Below are 18169 nucleotides of genomic sequence, written 5' to 3'. Positions count from 1 at the left end.
AATACTAATTTCCTGGAGTGCCCAAGTCAATAGTTTCCTTAGTAAATTTATGAACAAGGAGGGGGCAGGAGAAGGGGAAGAAAAAGCAGTTTCACAACCTACCATCCCATTTTGTGTGTGCTTGTCCCAGGTAGCAGAAGCACCAAGCGCAGAGCTCTGAGATGATTATTGCCGCAAAGGGCACCCTGGAATCCTCCTCCGGCCTGTTCTGTTCTTGCTTTGAGAGCTGGAGAACTGGAAATACAGAAATATGGGTTTTCATCAGGTTCTAAATATAGTACTGAGTTCTCAAGAGATTGGCAGGGTTTCTTGTTTTTTGGTTTTTTCTTTTAAACAGGCATAAGAATGTGCACAACTCACATTTCTTCCAAAGGGGTTCATGGACTGTAACAACTGAATTAAGCTGCAGAGTGATTTATTTTTCTGGTTAACAACAGGTAAGTCAGAGGCGTATTTTAAGTGAAGTTTTCCCTGACTGTCAGAGCCCAGTAAACCTGTTTGGGGAACAGAATGAGCTATTTGAGGGGAAAAACATGAAAAGCAACTCCTTACCTATAGTTACAGGCTGTGCTTTGCATACTTGAGATACACCACAGCTGCAAGGGAGCAGTTTGGGGGGGGATAAAACCCAGAGCAGCTGGAGCTTGTGTGGGAGCTTTGCCCAAAACAGAGCTCCAGGGCTTGGCCAGCATCTCTCGTCCTTCCCAACACCTCCCTGCCGACATCCCATGGATGGGGAAAGGCGGAGGGCGGGGGCCCTGGGTGTGTCCTGCCCTTATATCCCATGGAGGGAGCAAAGCGCTGGGGCTGGTGAAGCAGGAGGGAGAGAAGGAAGAAGAAGAAGAAGAGAAGGAGGATGGCACCACTGCGGGGGGCAGAGGAGCTGCGTGAAGATCGGGATGGGGACCCTGCAGCGGGTCCGGGGCTGCGGTTCTTCACCTGGGAGGAGATCGGGCAGCACAATGGGAGGGGGACAGGGACGCAGGAGCGGTGGCTGGTGATCGAGAGGAAGGTGTATGACATCAGCCATTTCTACCGGAGGCACCCGGGAGGGGCCCAGCTCATCACCAGCTATGCCGGGCAAGACGCCACGGTGAGCGCTGGGGATGGGGGTGATGGTGGGGAGGGGTTTGCTGCTGTCTGGTTGTGGGCAGCAAGGAGGGAGAGGCTGGTACCCAGCAAGTATTAGGCAGAGAGAGCTTGAGGGAGCTCACCTCAGTGGGAATTGGTTGAGCTTGGGGTATGTGACAGGATCTGGAGTACAGTTTGGGTTGAAGGACCTTCCCAGCTCCCCCAGTGCCCCCCCTGCCATGAGCAGGAACATCTTCACCAGCTCAGGTTGCTCAGAGCCCCGTCCAGCCTGGCCTGGGATGTCTCCAGGGATGGTTCACCCACCACCTCTCTGGCCAACCTGGGCCAGGCTCTCACCACCCTCAGGGCCAAAAATGTCAGAACTGAGCTCATATATGAAAGAAGTTTAACAGTTTCCATGGAATAGCACTATTTTCTTACTAGTCCCTATTAAAGTTTAGTCTGCCCTTGTTATTTTTTAAGCACACTCTTTATTATAAGGTCATGAGTCAGAAATTCAGGAGGTGAAATTATATTGATGTTCTATCTGATGTTATTCTTCCTCAGCGAAATAGGGCTTGATTCCAGGCCTGCAGATTACAACTGCCCTGCATTTCTGAAGTGTGACCTCAGATCACCACCCTCAGGGGCAACAATTTCTTATGTCTAGCCTGAATGTCCCCTCTTTTAATTTAAAACCATCACCCCTTGTCCTGTCATAACACACCACACTAAAAAGTCCGTCCCTATCTTTCTTATGGGTGCCTTTTAAGTACTGAAAACAGGGTGAGGATATATAGCAGGGTCAGGGGTATGTATTATAGCAGGATTAAGGGTATATAGCAGGATCGAGGGTATGTAGTGTCACTGCATCATTCAAGCTTTCCAACCTGCTATGGAACCAGGCAAATAAAGAGGTTCAGCCTGCAGGGCAAGCAGACTGTGTTTATCCAGCTGAAGTCTTTAGGATCACTCTTATCTGCTGATCTTGCTTCAGCAGTTGCTGTGAGCTGCAGTGATTGCTTACAGGTGGGGTGAGGTGAGGAAGATGCTGAGAGCCCTGTGGCAACAACAGCAGCTCCTTCCAGAAATGTACCTGTAGGAAAGGGTTCCTTCCTAAATGCTGCTCGGCATCACTGGAAGGGAAAGCAAAGACAACGTGCTTTCCCAAGCACTCTTCCAGAAAAGTTTCTGTAGTTACTGTGTGTGGCCCTTCTGACCCTGGAGATTGAAAGAATTAGCCAGTTAACAACTGTCCAGCTGCTGGCGAGTTAGTCTGTGAGCTAAAAGGCTTCTGCTCATCGTGTTTCCATGTCTGACTGCTGTTTTGATGCCCTGGAAACCTGTGGTAACACACACACCAAGATATTCAGCAAATTCCCTGGAGTTCTTGCCTTCAGGTATACACAGGAAGTGTAGAAAATAGTGGTAAATTAACATCTATACAAAGACATCCTGAATGTGATTGCTTCCTGGCTGAGTATTTTGCAAGAAAAAACCCCAGGACAAATAGTTCCCTGGTCTTCCATATATAAGTGATGTTTGAGGCTCATTGAACTAAAAGTAATTTTAAGTCCACTAAGTTTAAATTCAAATCCTGTATTAGCTACACTTTGCATTCTATATTTTCTATTATTCATTTGCTCTAGTTAGCACCATCAGGTTTCTCTCATTTTAGGGTGCTGGACTACCCCAGACAATGGATGAACCTGGAAAACACAGATGTTTTGTTTCGGGGGTCCGACTTGGTTCTTATAGGTTGTTTCCATGTCCAAACCATTAAACCTGCAAGACTTCAGCCAGTTTTGTGTGACACCAGCTCAACAGCACATTAAATAGGCTTTGCACCATAAAAGAAAAATGCCTGGCTATTTCCCCTTCTCTCTTTTCAAGCATATATAAGAAAACTCCAACTCAAGGGCTGTAAGGGTTTTTACTTTGCTCCAGAGATGTTAAAGAACACCCGAATCTTCAACAAGTTTGCACTTTTGGATAACAACAGCATCATCACTACTGACAAGGCATAATATTCAGAATATGTATTTATTCCAAGGCTAATTGTTCCATGTGATGCTGGAGTATCTTGGAATAGGTCAGTTTCTTAATCTTTTGACTGCATACTATAAAAAAAATAAGAAATGATCTTAGTTTAACTGGAAGATGTTACCAAGAGCATATAGCCATGAAAGATGGTAACTTTGGAGAGGGTGAAAACCATGGAAGGCTCTCAGTAAGAAACCTGAGGAATGTACAAATGAGTGTGATTAATGCCACAATATTAGCAAGGGTGACACTGCACAAAACTGCCGAGTCCTTTTATTGCCGCTTTTTGTTGTGTTCTCACAAAGGGTAGAAGAACAGAGTTAAGCACTTAGAAAACAGAGGTGACTTAGAAAACAGGAGCAACAATCTTAAGACTGGAATTTTCACCTGAATTCGGCAAAGTTTGGTTGAATTTTGGAGACTGTGAAAACATCTGCTGTTGCAACATCATGAAATAACCAGGAACTTGCAGTAGGATATTTATAGAGAAACTGCATGTTGATTCTTTTGATTCATCAGTGATAGTGCTTACATGCACAACATTTAAACCCAATGTATGTTACATATATGCCTCAGTGATAGCCATGCAGTTGCCCAAACCTCTGTCATTTTGGAGCAGGGAAGGTGTTTTGGGCACCTGGATGTCCAGGAAGATGGAAAAGTCACTAATATTGGGGTTGGGAAGTGGTGGGAAGAAGAAAGACAAGGGAACTAGACTCTGCTGTTGGCTTATAGTGGAGATTAATTCAATTTATTCTTACAGAGCTTGCATACCTGTAGTAATTGCAGTGGTGGAAGTCAGACCCCTTCTATTTGCCAGCTGAAATAAGATCTCATTTAAGAGCACAGGATAAACAGGAGAAGAAAATGGTCAACCCAACCTTGAGGGGATAGAAAGGCAAACCAGCCACCTTTGCCATCATGGTTTCTCCACAGTCAACGTCTTGTGCTGCACAGCAGACTGAGGTTAGTAACACAGAATGTGTTTTTCTTACCCCTTCCTTTGCTCTTGTGCATTTGCAGGATGCTTTTGAAGCATTCCATGTCAACAAGGTGCCGGTGAACAAGTACTTGAAGTCACTGCAGATCGGGGAGCTGGCGCCAGATCAACCCAGTATTGAGCCCACTAAAAATGTAAGTTTATCCTAGAAATCAGATCAAAGGTAGATTAAAGGGAAATATTCTGAGATGAGACCTTGTTCTTCTGTATCAGTGTAGCTCCTGGAACAATAGAATCCAGGTTCTTCACATTTTTTTTGCGCTACTACTTAGAAACAATACACATATATGTCTAAATCCACATTATGTCATTGAGATTCCTGAAGATAAATATCTCTTGTCATAGCAACTCTCCACGAGTAGCAGAGCCTTGTTTTGCTCTCATGAATATCCCAGCTATCACCTTTTCTTTTCCCCCATGCTTTGAGAAAGAGCTAACCAAAAAATGGAGTCATGCTTTCCAGCTGATAGTGAATTTTCAGACTGTCCTCCCTTGTGTTGTAAGTACATGCAGGAAGAGAATAATAGAGTGTTTTATCCTTTAATTAAGTTTCCTATGCAGGTGGGAACCTCCTGAGCCCTCTTACCCATCTCTGGCCACATTTTGCCTATTTATTGACCTATAGCTTGACTGCACCAGTGTCTGCATGTGCCTTGAGCTATGCAAACTCAATTTTTGGGAAAAGCTCACTGGTAAGTTCCTTTGTGAAGTGGGTTGCATGGAGACAGGAATAGGCTTGGGAGGCATCTGCAGAGCTGGCAAAGACAAAGGTGAGTTGGTTTAGTATCGGTGCTCTGCCCATTTTTTGTTCCATCCTCATTCTTCAGTGCCCACCAGCCTGAGGCCAGTTGGGCTGTAGGTGCCATTTGTCATACGCGCATCTTCCCGTCCCTGTTCATCTTGGAAAGGGTAAAAATGTATAATGAATGATCTATTGGAACGGGTGGCAGAAGAATAACTTCATCCAAAAGACCTGCCACAAGGTGGCGTGTTATGGTCATGCACACACAGCGCACCTCCCGCTAGATAGAACTTCCACACTGTTGTCTGCCAAGAAGATGATGGAAGAAGCATCGAAGATACCAATGTCTAGGGGTACAGACATTGTGCTCTGTGGTGGCTAATTTTTGCTTCTCTGCTTATTATTATTATTATTACCTTATCAGGCAAAGACACAGAGAAGCTGCAGGAGAGCAATGATGAAGTTCACTAGTGTGCAAGCCCGGCTCTTGCCCATTTGGCCAGATTCTTTGCTCTTTTTTTTTCCTCCATTAAAGTGGTCCTTGGCTTTGGAGGTTGCAGCGCTACATTCCAGAAACAGGCAACATGTAACATTGGTGCTTCCTACAGAAAATGCTGGTGAAAGACTTCCGAGAACTGCGAGCTGCTGTGGAGAAAATGGGGCTTCTGGAGCCAAATCAACTCTTCTTCTTCCTGCTCCTCGCTCACATCCTCCTGTTGGATACCGCTGCTTGGCTCATTCTGCTCTACTTCGGGACGTCCTTAATGCCCTTTATTGTCTCTCTGGTGGTGCTGACCATTTCCCAGGTAAGTGACTAAGCCCATAGCATCTACACGTGGACTTGCATCAACTTCCATACACATAATACCATTGCAGTTTTGTAGTGCTCCATTTTCTACCTTGGCATAGTTCTCCTTTGTAATTAGAAGACAAATACTATGCAGCATATGTTTACAGAGATGTAAAGAAGAAATTCCGCATGTGGGGAGTTCCCACTATTCCTAGTCTGGGTTTCTTTAAGTAAGACATATTGTAGCCTCAAGAGCATCAGGATTTTATAGATCCTTTCCTATTGTGATTTTAGAGCACTGTCCAAGAAATAAAACTTGATATTTCAAAGCAAATGACAGGTGTACCACTGTCCTGATATAGATTAATCTTTTGTTCCCCTCCCGCTGTTTTCTGTTTCCTCTTCCAGGTCCAGGCCGCGTGGTTACAACATGATCTTGGGCATCTTTCAGTATTTGGGAAGACCAAGTGGAACCACTTACTGCACAAGTTCGTGATGTGCCATTTGATTGTAAGTATCTGACTCTGGAAAAACTTCCTGGATTTGATGATTTTTCTGTAAAAGTGCATGTTCTGAAGGCTCCATGTCCCACGTTGGGTGAAGGAAGGGAATTGGAGACATTCTGGCTCTGAAAGCTCTGTACTTTTCATACTTTGTTCTTCACTAAAACAGGGGGCATCAGCCAAATGGTGGACTCTTCTGCACTCCCGGCACCACGCCAAACCCAACTGCGTCCAGAAAGATCCCGATGTCGATATGCACCCTTTCTTGTTTACCTTGGGGAAGAAATTATCAGTGGAGGTCAGTGTCGCATACCAGGAACTGGGAAGAACACCCCAACACTGTGCCATAAAGGTCTAAAACCGAGACGCGATGACAGTTTGCTTTCATCTGTGTCTCTTCAGCCTTTGCAAACAGGTCACAGTTCACATTAATCTCCTTTTAAAATTTCTTGCACAGCTGACAAGTAGTTGTAAATAAATTAGACGTGATGTATGTGCATCATATATAGGCTGGAAGAGAGAAAACACATACATCATGGGTTTTTTGACCAATAATATAACTTAGCCTTGGAATATCTAATATTTCACAAATTAATCATGAATGAGATAAGAACACAAACCCAAGGCAAATCACCGGTTAAAATTCACCTCTATCTGTCCTCAAAGGTATTTTCATCATAACTTACAAATGAAATGTTCTAGTATAGCTTTTACTGCATCATTCATTCTAACCCAGACAAAGGTGGTATTTGTGATTAGCTGTTTCCTTCCTACCATATACCAATATAGGTTTTTCTTATGGGCCCTTACCTCTGTTTTGGCTTGTCATATCTGAAACTATTTTTCAGCAACTCCTTATTTAACTTATTTTCCCCTACTGGAGAAAAATCTCATGTTTACTGGACAGTTTATCTCTGAAGAACTTTACAAAGCTGTAAGGCATTGAAGACTTATGGTAATAGAATAAGGACTTATAGAAAAGTTGTATTATGTATGTGGACTAACAGGGCAGGTACACAAGAGGGAGACAGTAGGAATGAGGGTTGTGGGAAGTGTGCAAGAAGAGCGTCTTTTGGGGACAAAGCGATTATCTGCGCAAATTGCTTAGTTGCAATCCGGTACTTTTGTTGTTGTTCTTTCTTTTCCCAGCTTGGGATCAAAAAGAAAAAGTACATGCCATACAATCACCAACACAAATACTTCTTCATCAGTGAGTATCTCCATTCCCCTGCAATACCATGAGGGGTGCAAACAGGGCTTGTAGATCTTCCTTTTGACCTGTAGAACTAGAGCAGGACTAAGGTGCCTGCACTAAACTAGCAGGGTAAGTTCAGATCTGCAACTCAGAGATGCCCTAGTTAAGGAAGGTGACCCCACGTTACCATATCATACCATATATGTCAGTACTAATCAAATTTAAGTAATAGTCTGTGAGGTTTGGGGGTTTGGTTTGTGTGTGGTTTTGTTAATTTTAAGTACAACTGAGATGTCTGTTTGGAAGGTTGAATTTGAGTTCTCCTTGCAACCCAAAATCCCTGGCAGGCAAGAGATTTCTTATGCATTTCTGCTGTTCCACTGCTTTGAACAACCAAATGGGGACCCCAATAAGCTTTGGGGCTGTGGAAACCACTTGAAATATTGCTCTGTGTCTGTTCCTCAGTTAGAATCCTCAAATGAAACCTTGGGTTTGCAAGCACTATCAGATTATGGACTGTCCTAGAAATGTTCAGAGGCACTAATCACAGAATAGTTTGGGTTGAAGGGACCTTCAAAGCCCACCCAGTCCAACCTCTGCCATGAGCAGGGACATCTTCACCCAGATCAGGTTGCTCAGAGCCCCGTGTAGCATCCTAATCAGCATCAGTCAGTTGCTTTCTTGCAAAGCGGATACTGTGGTACTCAAAATGATTATTAAGTTTCTGGGGTGTTGTCCTACTTATTATTCAGGATTCTCCACAGCCCTTTCTGTTGTCACTCTTTTCTAAAAGGATCCCTGGTCATAGGTCTCCATGGGTCAATGGAAGGCAATACCACCCATGCTGACAGGTGCCACAAGGAGCACCAGGCTGTCATGGTGAAGAGCAGGAACTGTCCTCCATGAAGCTTCAGAGAGCTTCTTGTCTTACCTCTGTTTTACCTCTTGAGGTCAGCAGGCTCCTAGATCACTTACCATTAGTCTGCGTTGACGCATACTGACATCACCCAGAAAATTCCGCAGCCCTAAAACCTCTCGGAATATCCTCCATACTGAGTAGCTGTTCATGGATCCTTTGCTTCCAGTTTGATTATCCATCATTTGGTCCGTAACATCACCAGTGACAATGAATTCTCCCTTACAGCTCTTCCTCCGCTCCTGTTTCCCACCTATTTCCAGTGCCACACGTTTTACATTGCGTACACCAAAAGGTATTGGGTGGTGAGTATTGCTGCTTGTGCAACCAAGAAGGGGTCAGCTGTGGGCCTCCAACCTTTCTTCTGAACATGGAGCCAGCTTGTCCTCGATTTCTGGGCAATATATATATATCTGGCATCACCTCCTATACCAGGAAGACAGAATTAATGCCTCATTCTGCCTTCTCTTGGGTGTGTTATGCACAGAGCAACTTCCACCCAAAATGAGATGGTTGGTCTAGCACTTAGTTCACGGTGGAGTCCTGGGCAGTGACTTCATACAAGTCTTTAACTCCTGTTTCTGAATGCAAAGTCATTTGCAAATATATCAGTCGCTTACTAGGGGTGGATGCTCAGAGTCATCTCTATCATAGCAAGCTGTGAAAAAGTAATGTTGGTTTGTGTTCACTTGGATTGCTCCAGATGTTTCAATTCAGCAAAAACCTATAAAAGCTGAATGTTGATTGTTCTCTTGTACGTATATCATGAAGCTCAGAAAAAGATTTAAGCAACTATAAATGATAATTACTTTCTTTTCTTGTTGTCTCTGATTTTGGTAGGACTTGGCCTGGATGATGACCTTCTATATCAAATTCTTTTATATTTATGGATCATTATTAGAAATAAAGAGTCTCCTGGCGTATTATTTTATATTCAGGTGATATCACTTTAGAAAGTTCTTCAGCCTTCCTCTACCCGTTCTTTCCATCTGTGCCTGCCTGTCTTTCTCTGCCTTCGCTTATCCTTCCACATTCTCCTTTACTATCTCTTTTTTTGCGTATTTTTTTAATTCTGTAAAGTTAAACTGAGACTCTTCTACTTAATTGCTGGTTAAAGTTTTACATTGTCTCTGGCAGCAAAGAGGCTTCACTGAGTGCTGAACAAATTGAGAAATACCTCATATGGCAGTCAGTGCTTTGGGTGTCGGGTCTGCTACTGCTGGGAGAAAAAGAACATTCACCAGAAACAGCTCAGCCAGGCATTGTCCAGCAGCATTGGCTTGAATGGACAATAGACTCCCCACCTCGATGGTTTTACTGATTCTAACCAGTTTGGTCCTTGGCTACACATAAAACAAGATGAATACCTGGCTAAATAGCAAACCATATTAAATAATGATGAATTTCATAAGGAAATATGAATCTTTCAGGTTTGGAAAGTTCTTTGAGCTGCTGGATTAGCAAGGCTGGTGTTCAGCCATGTGTTTCTAAGTCTGGCTATGCTGTTATTTCAATGGTTTCCCATTGACTTGCTCACCTGAATTCTGGCCTCTTGTCTGATTGCGCAGGATGCTGGAGAGCAGCTGGTTTGTCTGGGTTTCACAGATGAACCACATCCCTATGGATATTTACTATGACAACAACTTGGACTGGGTGTCCACACAGGTGAAATATTTTCCAATCTTAAGAATTGTGACCACACAGGTACAGATTCCAACCATAAGACACGCAAGTCCTCTATTGCATTAAGGGTGAAAAACTTGGTACCTGGGAAGTGAAGGTTCATAGGATAACGGGATTCAGTTATGGTAACAGTAAAGGAGGAGAGCGATGATGTGTTCATGGGCAATCTAAAATCAAAGCTAGGTCCCAACACTATTTCCCAAACGTACCCACCTCCCCACTTACTGCATCGTTCTGTCTTGGACCTTTTCTGCTTGCGTGGAGATGGAAGTTTCTGTTCTGCTCTTGCAGAACACTGGTGTGCTGTCCCCTCTTTGCAGAGAGGCTCCTTGGGGCCCAGCAGTAGAGGCTGAGCACCACACAAGTTCCCTGCCACCTCTCCTTTTTCTGCAGATATAGGTTTGAGGAGACTCAGGAGGAACTTCTGACTGTGCACAGGAGCACAGAGCCAGCTCCTGGTTGTACCACGGTCCATGTTAGCCAGTCTACGTACCTCTGCTGGTCCACAAAACTGAAGGATTATGATCCCTTAGGCTAAAAGAACAGAATAGGACAGAGCAGCACAGCACCGTGCACTTTAGACAAATGGAAAGGCTGTGGTCACCAATCCACACTGACTTTGCTTTCCCGTCCCCTCCCCTAGCTCAAGGCGACATGCAATGTCGAGCAGTCTCTGTTCAACGACTGGTTTACTGGGCATCTGAACTTCCAGATTGAACATCAGTGAGTACACACCTCAGAAAGAATTTTCTTTCTTTTTTTTTAATATATCTATTATTTTTCCCCCATATTCTTCTTTGCTCTGAATTCTACAAACAGTTGTAGGGCACCAGTGAGTTTGTCTTTAAAAAGACTGAAAACCCTAAAGAGAATCACAATATAATTCAAAACCTTCACTGGACTCCAAGGGAGGTGAGAACGACAAGTGAAAATTGAATGTGAGTAGGTTCTGTGAAACCACACAGACAGCAACAGGTTCTATTGGGGATTGGACTAGATGGTCTTTTGAGGTCCCTTCCAATCCCAAACATACTGTGATACTATTCAAAGCAGTAGTTTGTAAGCATTGGTGAAAATGTACATTCTAAGGCACTCTGTTTATAGTCTGACACAGCAGTTTAACTACCTATACTTTACTACTTACACTATTATTCTATATGCAACTAGAGGACGGGCGTATCTCCTTTTCTGGGCTATGGAGATGGTAACTTCTGGAGAACAGGTAGTTTCTTCCAGTTTATGGCATCACTTAATTTGAAGAAACATTGCTAGAGGGGGAAAGCAGGGAGGTCTTTTGAGTTACATGTGCTAAAAGCCCTCCAAGTGAAAAGAAGGGATGGGAGCAGCTGAAGACCCTGCTCAGTGGGAGCTGTGTGATTCCTGGGAAGTAATAATGACCGTGAACTTGGGAAAGGTAATATTTCCTATGGGGCACCGGAAGATAATCTGTCTGTCTTCTCTTCACAGCCTCTTCCCCACGATGCCCAGACACAACTACTGGAAGGTGGCTCCTCTGGTGAAGTCCTTGTGTGCCAAACACGGCATCGAGTACCAGTGCAAGCCGTTGCTCATGGCTTTCGCAGACATTGTGCAGTAAGTACCAACACACCAGCAAAAACTTTGCAGAAGGATGCGAGAGAGACTGGAAGCCCAAGAACAAGGGTTGGCTTGCTCTTCTCTTACAAATCAATGCATAGAAACCCTAATTTCCCTCAACAGTTCCCTACACAACCCTGTATAATGTGGTTTCTTGTGTTACATCTTTCTCAGCTCTCTGAAGAGCTCGGGGGAGCTCTGGCTTGATGCCTACCTACACAAATAAGAAGACAAGGCTTGATGGCACCATTCACAGCCTGCCACACCTTGGCATTCCCAGCAAGCTGAGGAACAGGGACCACAAAAGACTCCATGGGAGAAGAACATGGATAAAAACTGAAGGATCTAAATCCAATAGATATGAAGCTACTTGAATTTTACTTTTGGTCTTTCCTGGTGTTTTGGTTCAGATACATTAAGAGCGGACAGGATGAGCAGGAAACGAATGGTTAGAACAAGGAGAAACTCTTCGCTAACTGCATCCGAGTAAATATGGCCAAGAGCATTTCTGAGCCTGAGTAGGTGTTCAAATCACATCATGGACTAGGGCAGCTATACACAATTCATGTCAGAGTCCTCTGACCAGTTGTATTGTTTTTTTCTGGTACTCCTTGTGTGGATGGTTTAAAGCTCAATACGAAATTTGCTTATTTGAAGCCATTTGAAATTGTACAGGGTTTGAATTAAGGTGGTGTTCCAGCAATGTGTTTACATCGTAATAAATTATAATAAACTACATATCACACTTAGAGTGTGGCAATTGCAATATGCAGTTGAATAACAACATAAATGTGTTTGCTATTACTGTTCTCTAGAGAATCCTCATTGTCACAATATCAGGCATCCCCACTTGGCAGGGAGAAACATGCAGGTTCCAACCAGCTAAAGACTGTTGCTGTCTTCAAAGTTTCTTTGTTCATTGGGTTTGTTTGGTGGCTTTTTTCCCATTTTGAGTTGGCCATGTGTACACTCCCCATGCTGGTCCGTTTGGGTTATTTATAACCATGAGGTCCCCAAAGTGCTTTTCAAACACTTCATATGCCACATCCTCTGTCTTCACTTCTCAAAGCTGCTACTACAATACCAGATCTGTATTTCATTATGTTATCAAGCAGCTATATCTCATTCTACACTAAGTAACTGCTTGTTACTGCTACCTACAGAAGCCTGTGATCATGCTATAGAAAGATAATGAAGTAAAATAAATTAGACACTTAAATCAGCATCACACCAGGTTAAGTGCTGGCCATTTGGACACGGGAACAAGAGTAGAGGATCCAGACTCAAAGTTTAAGTGAGCCACAGACTTTGGTGTGCTAAAGCTTACTAAGGCAAGACTTACTAAGCTCAAGCTTGTTAAGATAGTTCTGACAGTTCAAGAATAAACTGAATTTCCTCAGTGGGCTCAGATTTTGGGTCTGCTCTGAGTCAGAAGAAGCTAATCCAGGTACTTGGAATCAGCCTTCAGAGCAGGCAGTTTCTTTCCATTAATTAGTAAATAAATGTATTCTTTGAAGTGAGTACCATCACAAGTACATTCTCAGACCTTGAAATAAAAGACTAACTTTCAGAAAGGCAACTTTGGGAACAAACAAATTCATTTGAGTATTAACAGTTAAGTGCTTTCTTACCATAATGAGAATCTACGAGGTTAATAAATAGAGATCCAGCCAGGTTGAAAAAAAATATATATATAAGAAAGTCGTTGATTAGATAATGAATAGACTTTGTATTGTTTGTGCAATGATTGAGTTCTGCACGCCACGCTCTGCACTGACTTTTACCTCAAAACCTTTTACCCAGTACAGTCAACATGTAAAAGACTTTTTGCCAAACCTTTTTCTGCCCTGGAAAGGGGACAATTGTGTTTAGAGGTGAACAGCACAAAGTACGACTCCAGAACCATGGGAGTAAAAGCAGCAGTTCCTGAAAACACTGTGGGAGACGTAAGGAATGAAGCAGAACTCTGTTATTCACACATTTCCACTCTTTTAAAAAGCCTTTTAAACTTAATTAGTCTTTTAAAACTATTTCTTTGGGTAGCTGAGAAGCCTAACTTGGAAGAACAGCATCATCATTGGTCTTGTAGTTCAATTTGAAAATCAAGATATAAAAAGAAGCTGCAAATATTTTCATTAGTTGAGCAGCCAACAGTGTGTAAATAAGAAAAAGTGTGTGAGAAGGTTGAGCAAGATTGGTATGAAGGGCTGTGCATAAATGTGGAATAGAACCCAAACAATATGGAGCAACGCCAGAGCAAACAGGAGTTGCCAAATATTCCCCAGGTATCTTTGCCCAATCTTATCAGCACAGGAGGGATCGCAGGTTTAGATGAAAGGCTTGTATTACCTCAGCAAAATATTCCATAGCTTGGTGAGATTGTACACAGAAGAAATCACTATGAGGGCCAAAGGAGGAAACATATACAAATTAGTTATACAACTCATAGGACAAACAAAGAATGACTCTTACATAAAGGAGTTACGATATACAAAAATAGAATGGAATTAAAATCAGCAGAGTGTCTTCTCTAAATGTGAAGAATGATGGAAATAATACAAAATGTTAACTCACTTATTCTAAAATACAGACTTTATTCCTGCAACTCTGAAATGCAAATTCTATCTTTTTTTCTAATAGTTCTATCATGAAATGGGAAGTCCAGGACAGATAATTTCCATTGGAAATAATATTGCGAGTTTGGATTTAAAATGAAGTATTTTCTCTGACAAATTCTCTCTGAAAAAAAAGGTATGTTTTAAGATGAAATTTATCACAAGCGCTATTTCTTATGAATGGCATCTCATATTAATAAGTAGATAATAAGTAAATGAAATAAGCACGTTCAGTGTCCTCTGTGTTATAAAGCTGAATGGTAATAATAAAAAAAACCCCTTACTTTTTAAACAAAAAGCTGTTAAGAGGCTGACAGATCTTATCCAATCTTTTTATAATATAATAACACTTCATTTCATGCAAGCATTGAAACTATTCCTCATCCTGCCATCTCCAAACTTGTATTTACAAGCCAGTCAAATGCAGAACTTCACTAAAAATACTTGTAACTTACTTGTTTTAAATCTAAAGAGCGAGCAGCATTTAGGAAAAGCAACGAGTGTCAAAAGCACATTGGACTCTGCACAGATGCCGTAAATAAAATGTGGAAAATGAGCAGAGATTTCTTCATTCTCACTCTTCCAAACCCCTTCACAAAGTCAAGACCCTGCAGACAACAAAGAGCTGTGATTAGGCAGAGCTACATCACTTCATCTCCTTCATATCTGCTAGTTTTTATTCCCCCCCCTCGTCTCAAGCTAGACAAAAAGGGACTTATTGCCTTATTTAACCAGGTTTAATAGAAAGATAGCAGGGAAAAACACAAGGGAGGCAAAAATACGTCGGATTTCTGTTAAATATTACACCTTTGGGCAGAGCAAGCGTTGTGTAGCTGGGTCCGGGTCCTGGGAACAGGTCGTGCAGCCCTGGGCTCAGGTGGGAGCAGCCACACGTCGTTTGGGCAGATGTTCGTTAGAGCAGCCAACAAAGAGGGTGTTGGATCAACCAGGCAATTTGCTCCGTGTATTTTCCTTTGATCTATTATGTCAAGACAATGCCAACGTGAAGAAATAACACGTTTAATTGAGGTGTTTGCTGAAAGCGAGGAGGAAGCACAAAGACCGCTGGACATGATCTATGAGGGTGAAGTAACCGCAGTTATAGAATAAAGCGAGGTGAGAAATCGGTGTTTGGGTTCAGGTCTCTTGGCACCCTCACCCTTTCACAGCCTTACACACCAACACAATCTGAGGATAGAAAATGAGATATCGACTTCCGCAAGAACTCAGCTACCTGCTTCTTCACACATTTTAATGGCAAACCCAGCAGCATCTGGGACAGAAAACCAGATTTAAAGCTGAAAATTCACCCTGGCACAGGGGCAGGGAAAGCTGCTTGAGGTATTTAGTACTTTCATTCTGTTTGGGGTGTTTTGCAACAGCAGCTTAGTCTGTAAACAGCATCTCCCATCATCCCTCTTCCTCACTAATTCTTACAACATATCTGCACAAGGTCAAGCAAAGATCCCCAAGTGCGGAAAATAGGAAAGGGACGATTCTTCCCCAGCTGTTTGTTGGTACCAGTCTCTCCACTCCCCATCAATCCTGAATCAACAGTCACCGTGAGACAAGGATTTATTGCACCGAAAAAAAATCATTAAAAGATAACAAGGTTCCTAATACAGGTCAAAGTTTTAAAAAGGTGAAATGTGACATGAACGAGCAAAGAATAAACACTGAAGTTAACAGACAACAAATCTATATAAAACATTTTCGTGATTTATCACACACTACAAAGTGGAAAATGAAATTTTTCTTCCGACTTGTTCCATTTTAGTTTTTCAGTATTGGAAGCGAATCATTAGGTCCAACTTTGATTACAGCAACCAAGTAAAACACCTTTGGATTGTCATAATGATCTGAATGAGATGGCTTGAAATCAAGGTGAACATTTCTGAGGTTCTCAACAAACTATGAAGACATTGTCTGTAAGTTCTTCCGAAAAACACACACAAAGTAACCAGTGTCTACTGTTTTCTTTGAGGGTAAAAAGCAATGGATTATTAATGAATCAGGTCAGACTGCAACTTGTAGGCTGAAAAACATCCCCATTAATCACCTAAGTGTACTAGACCTCCCTGATCCAGCAACTTTGCTCTGGTGAGCAGGATGCAAAGAATTTATATTTCATTTTAAAAAGTGCAACTATCAGTTTACCGAACTTTAACGTGAAAATATGAAACGTGAAAATAAATTCCAGCACAGCTCCCGAGGGACCATTTGCTCTCAGACTGCAGTGCAGTGACATTTCCAGCTGCACTAGGGTTGAAGTTTGACTTTGGGTGGAACCCAACACGACAAAGTTCAAGCTTTTTATCCCATAACTAAATCATACAGGCGCTACACAGCAAAACAGGCTGTAAAAATGTCATAATGACCAGTGAACTGAGTATTGAGCTACTTCATTATTATTTTTACACCACTGGCTCCTTGTTTAGCCTCAATTAGCTTTCCCAGACTATATAGACATGCAACTCTTTACAACTTTTTGCAAATATAGGGCTTTTCCAAGAATCTTCTTCAGTCTAAGTGATCCATCCCACAACTGAAATCATCCTGAACTAGAAGAGGGAGAAGTTTTCACAAGAAAAGGAATGTGACAGATGCTTTGCAGGTACCTTAAACACCTACATGTGAGGTGATGTCCAACACAGATTATAAAGGTCTTAAGCTCTTAGTCTGGATTCAAGAGCTAGGTGGGAATCTTGTAATTACTGACAAACCACAAATGTGGCAAAACTGCCTTTATTTCATTTACAACCAAACTAGAGCCTTAGTTCTCTTCCCAGTTCTGTCCAAAATGGCCTCATGCAACTGCTGGAGTTCCATCCTCAACATCAGTTGAGTCAAGGCCATGCTCATGTCCAGCTTTGCACATCATGACCTGCATCATGATCACACAGCTGTGAGCCCAAACATCAGACTAAGCTCTGCAATATTGCCTGGGAGGAAAGGTCGAGCCTTACCATGCAATGTGTATCTTCATGTAACTTACTATCAACGAGAGATAAGAGCATGGAGTGTATAAATGGATCAACCCACTTCTGCAGCACTGGTTTGATGTCTCAAACTCCACAGAAAACAAAACTCAAAGTACAGAAAGAGTCATAGAATAGTTTGGGTTGAAGGGACCTTCCCAGCTCCCCCAGTGCCCCCCCTGCCATGAACAGGGACATCTTCACCAGCTCAGGTTGCTCAGAGCCCCGTCCAGCCTGGCCTGGGATGTCTCCAGGGATGGTTCATCCACCACCTCTCTGGCCAACCTGGGACAGGCTCTCACCACCCTCAGGGCCAACAATTTCTTCCTTACATCTAAAGATGAATGGAGCCCCAAACAAAAATATGCTCAGGCACTCATACCTGAAATGTGGCTTAAGATGGGTTTGAACCTTCACAGACCACAATCACCTTCTGCTGTGGAATTAGATGAGAAAAGATTCTTGCTTTGATAGAATTTTATGAGAAAACAGTGACTCACGTGCCTGTCTGTGAATTCACATCTCAGATCAACAAATGGAGAACAAACAGCTTTTTCCTCCAAGATGAGGAACAGGGTATAACATTATTTGACAAGTCAACATGATTAACTTAAGGGACACTGAAGCCACAGACACATGGCTCAGCAGACAATGTCTCTCAATGGTTTTTGGGTTGAAGAAAGGAATTCAGGGCTTTTTCCAACATGTTTATAGTGCTAACTATCAGATCCAGACCTACCTCACCCTTTGTCATGGAGAAGATTGAGCAATCCCACACACTCATGTCCTGGCACAGCAAAGAGAAAACATCCAGAGATTCTGCAATCTGCTGCTGCTTCCAAACAGTTTGGAAAACAACCTAGGAATAAAGAGGAAGGGCCCATGAGAAGGAGAGGTGCTCCAGAACCTGTCATTTCTAAACCTTTTCAAATTCATTCCCAAATTCTATTGTTACAGATGTGCAGCTAAAATAAAGCTAGTAAGAAAACATTGAGCAATTCTCCTTTATTCACAGCTGAAAGTTGTATTGCAGCAAC

General features: G+C 42.6%; 1 protein-coding gene across 1 annotated transcript; it reads left to right on the top strand.

Moving 5' to 3' along the window:
• Positions 1-856: 856 nt before the first annotated feature.
• Positions 857-11765, top strand: LOC308040921 (acyl-CoA (8-3)-desaturase-like; the record flags this gene model as incomplete). Its single annotated transcript, XM_080345300.1, has 12 exons — positions 857-1093; positions 4138-4248; positions 5465-5662; positions 6055-6156; positions 6319-6447; positions 7299-7359; positions 8489-8565; positions 9101-9198; positions 9829-9925; positions 10587-10666; positions 11411-11536; positions 11714-11765. 12 exons carry the CDS (start codon positions 857-859, stop codon positions 11763-11765), a joined length of 1368 nt encoding a protein of 455 aa, XP_080201426.1.
• Positions 11766-18169: the final 6404 nt, after the last annotated feature.

This window comes from Nesoenas mayeri (assembly GCF_963082525.1).
Source record: "Nesoenas mayeri genome assembly, chromosome: 5".
Lineage (NCBI taxonomy): Eukaryota > Metazoa > Chordata > Aves > Columbiformes > Columbidae > Nesoenas > Nesoenas mayeri.
Note: the sequence above shows the minus strand (reverse complement) of the source record. Positions and strands in the feature narration are given on the sequence as shown.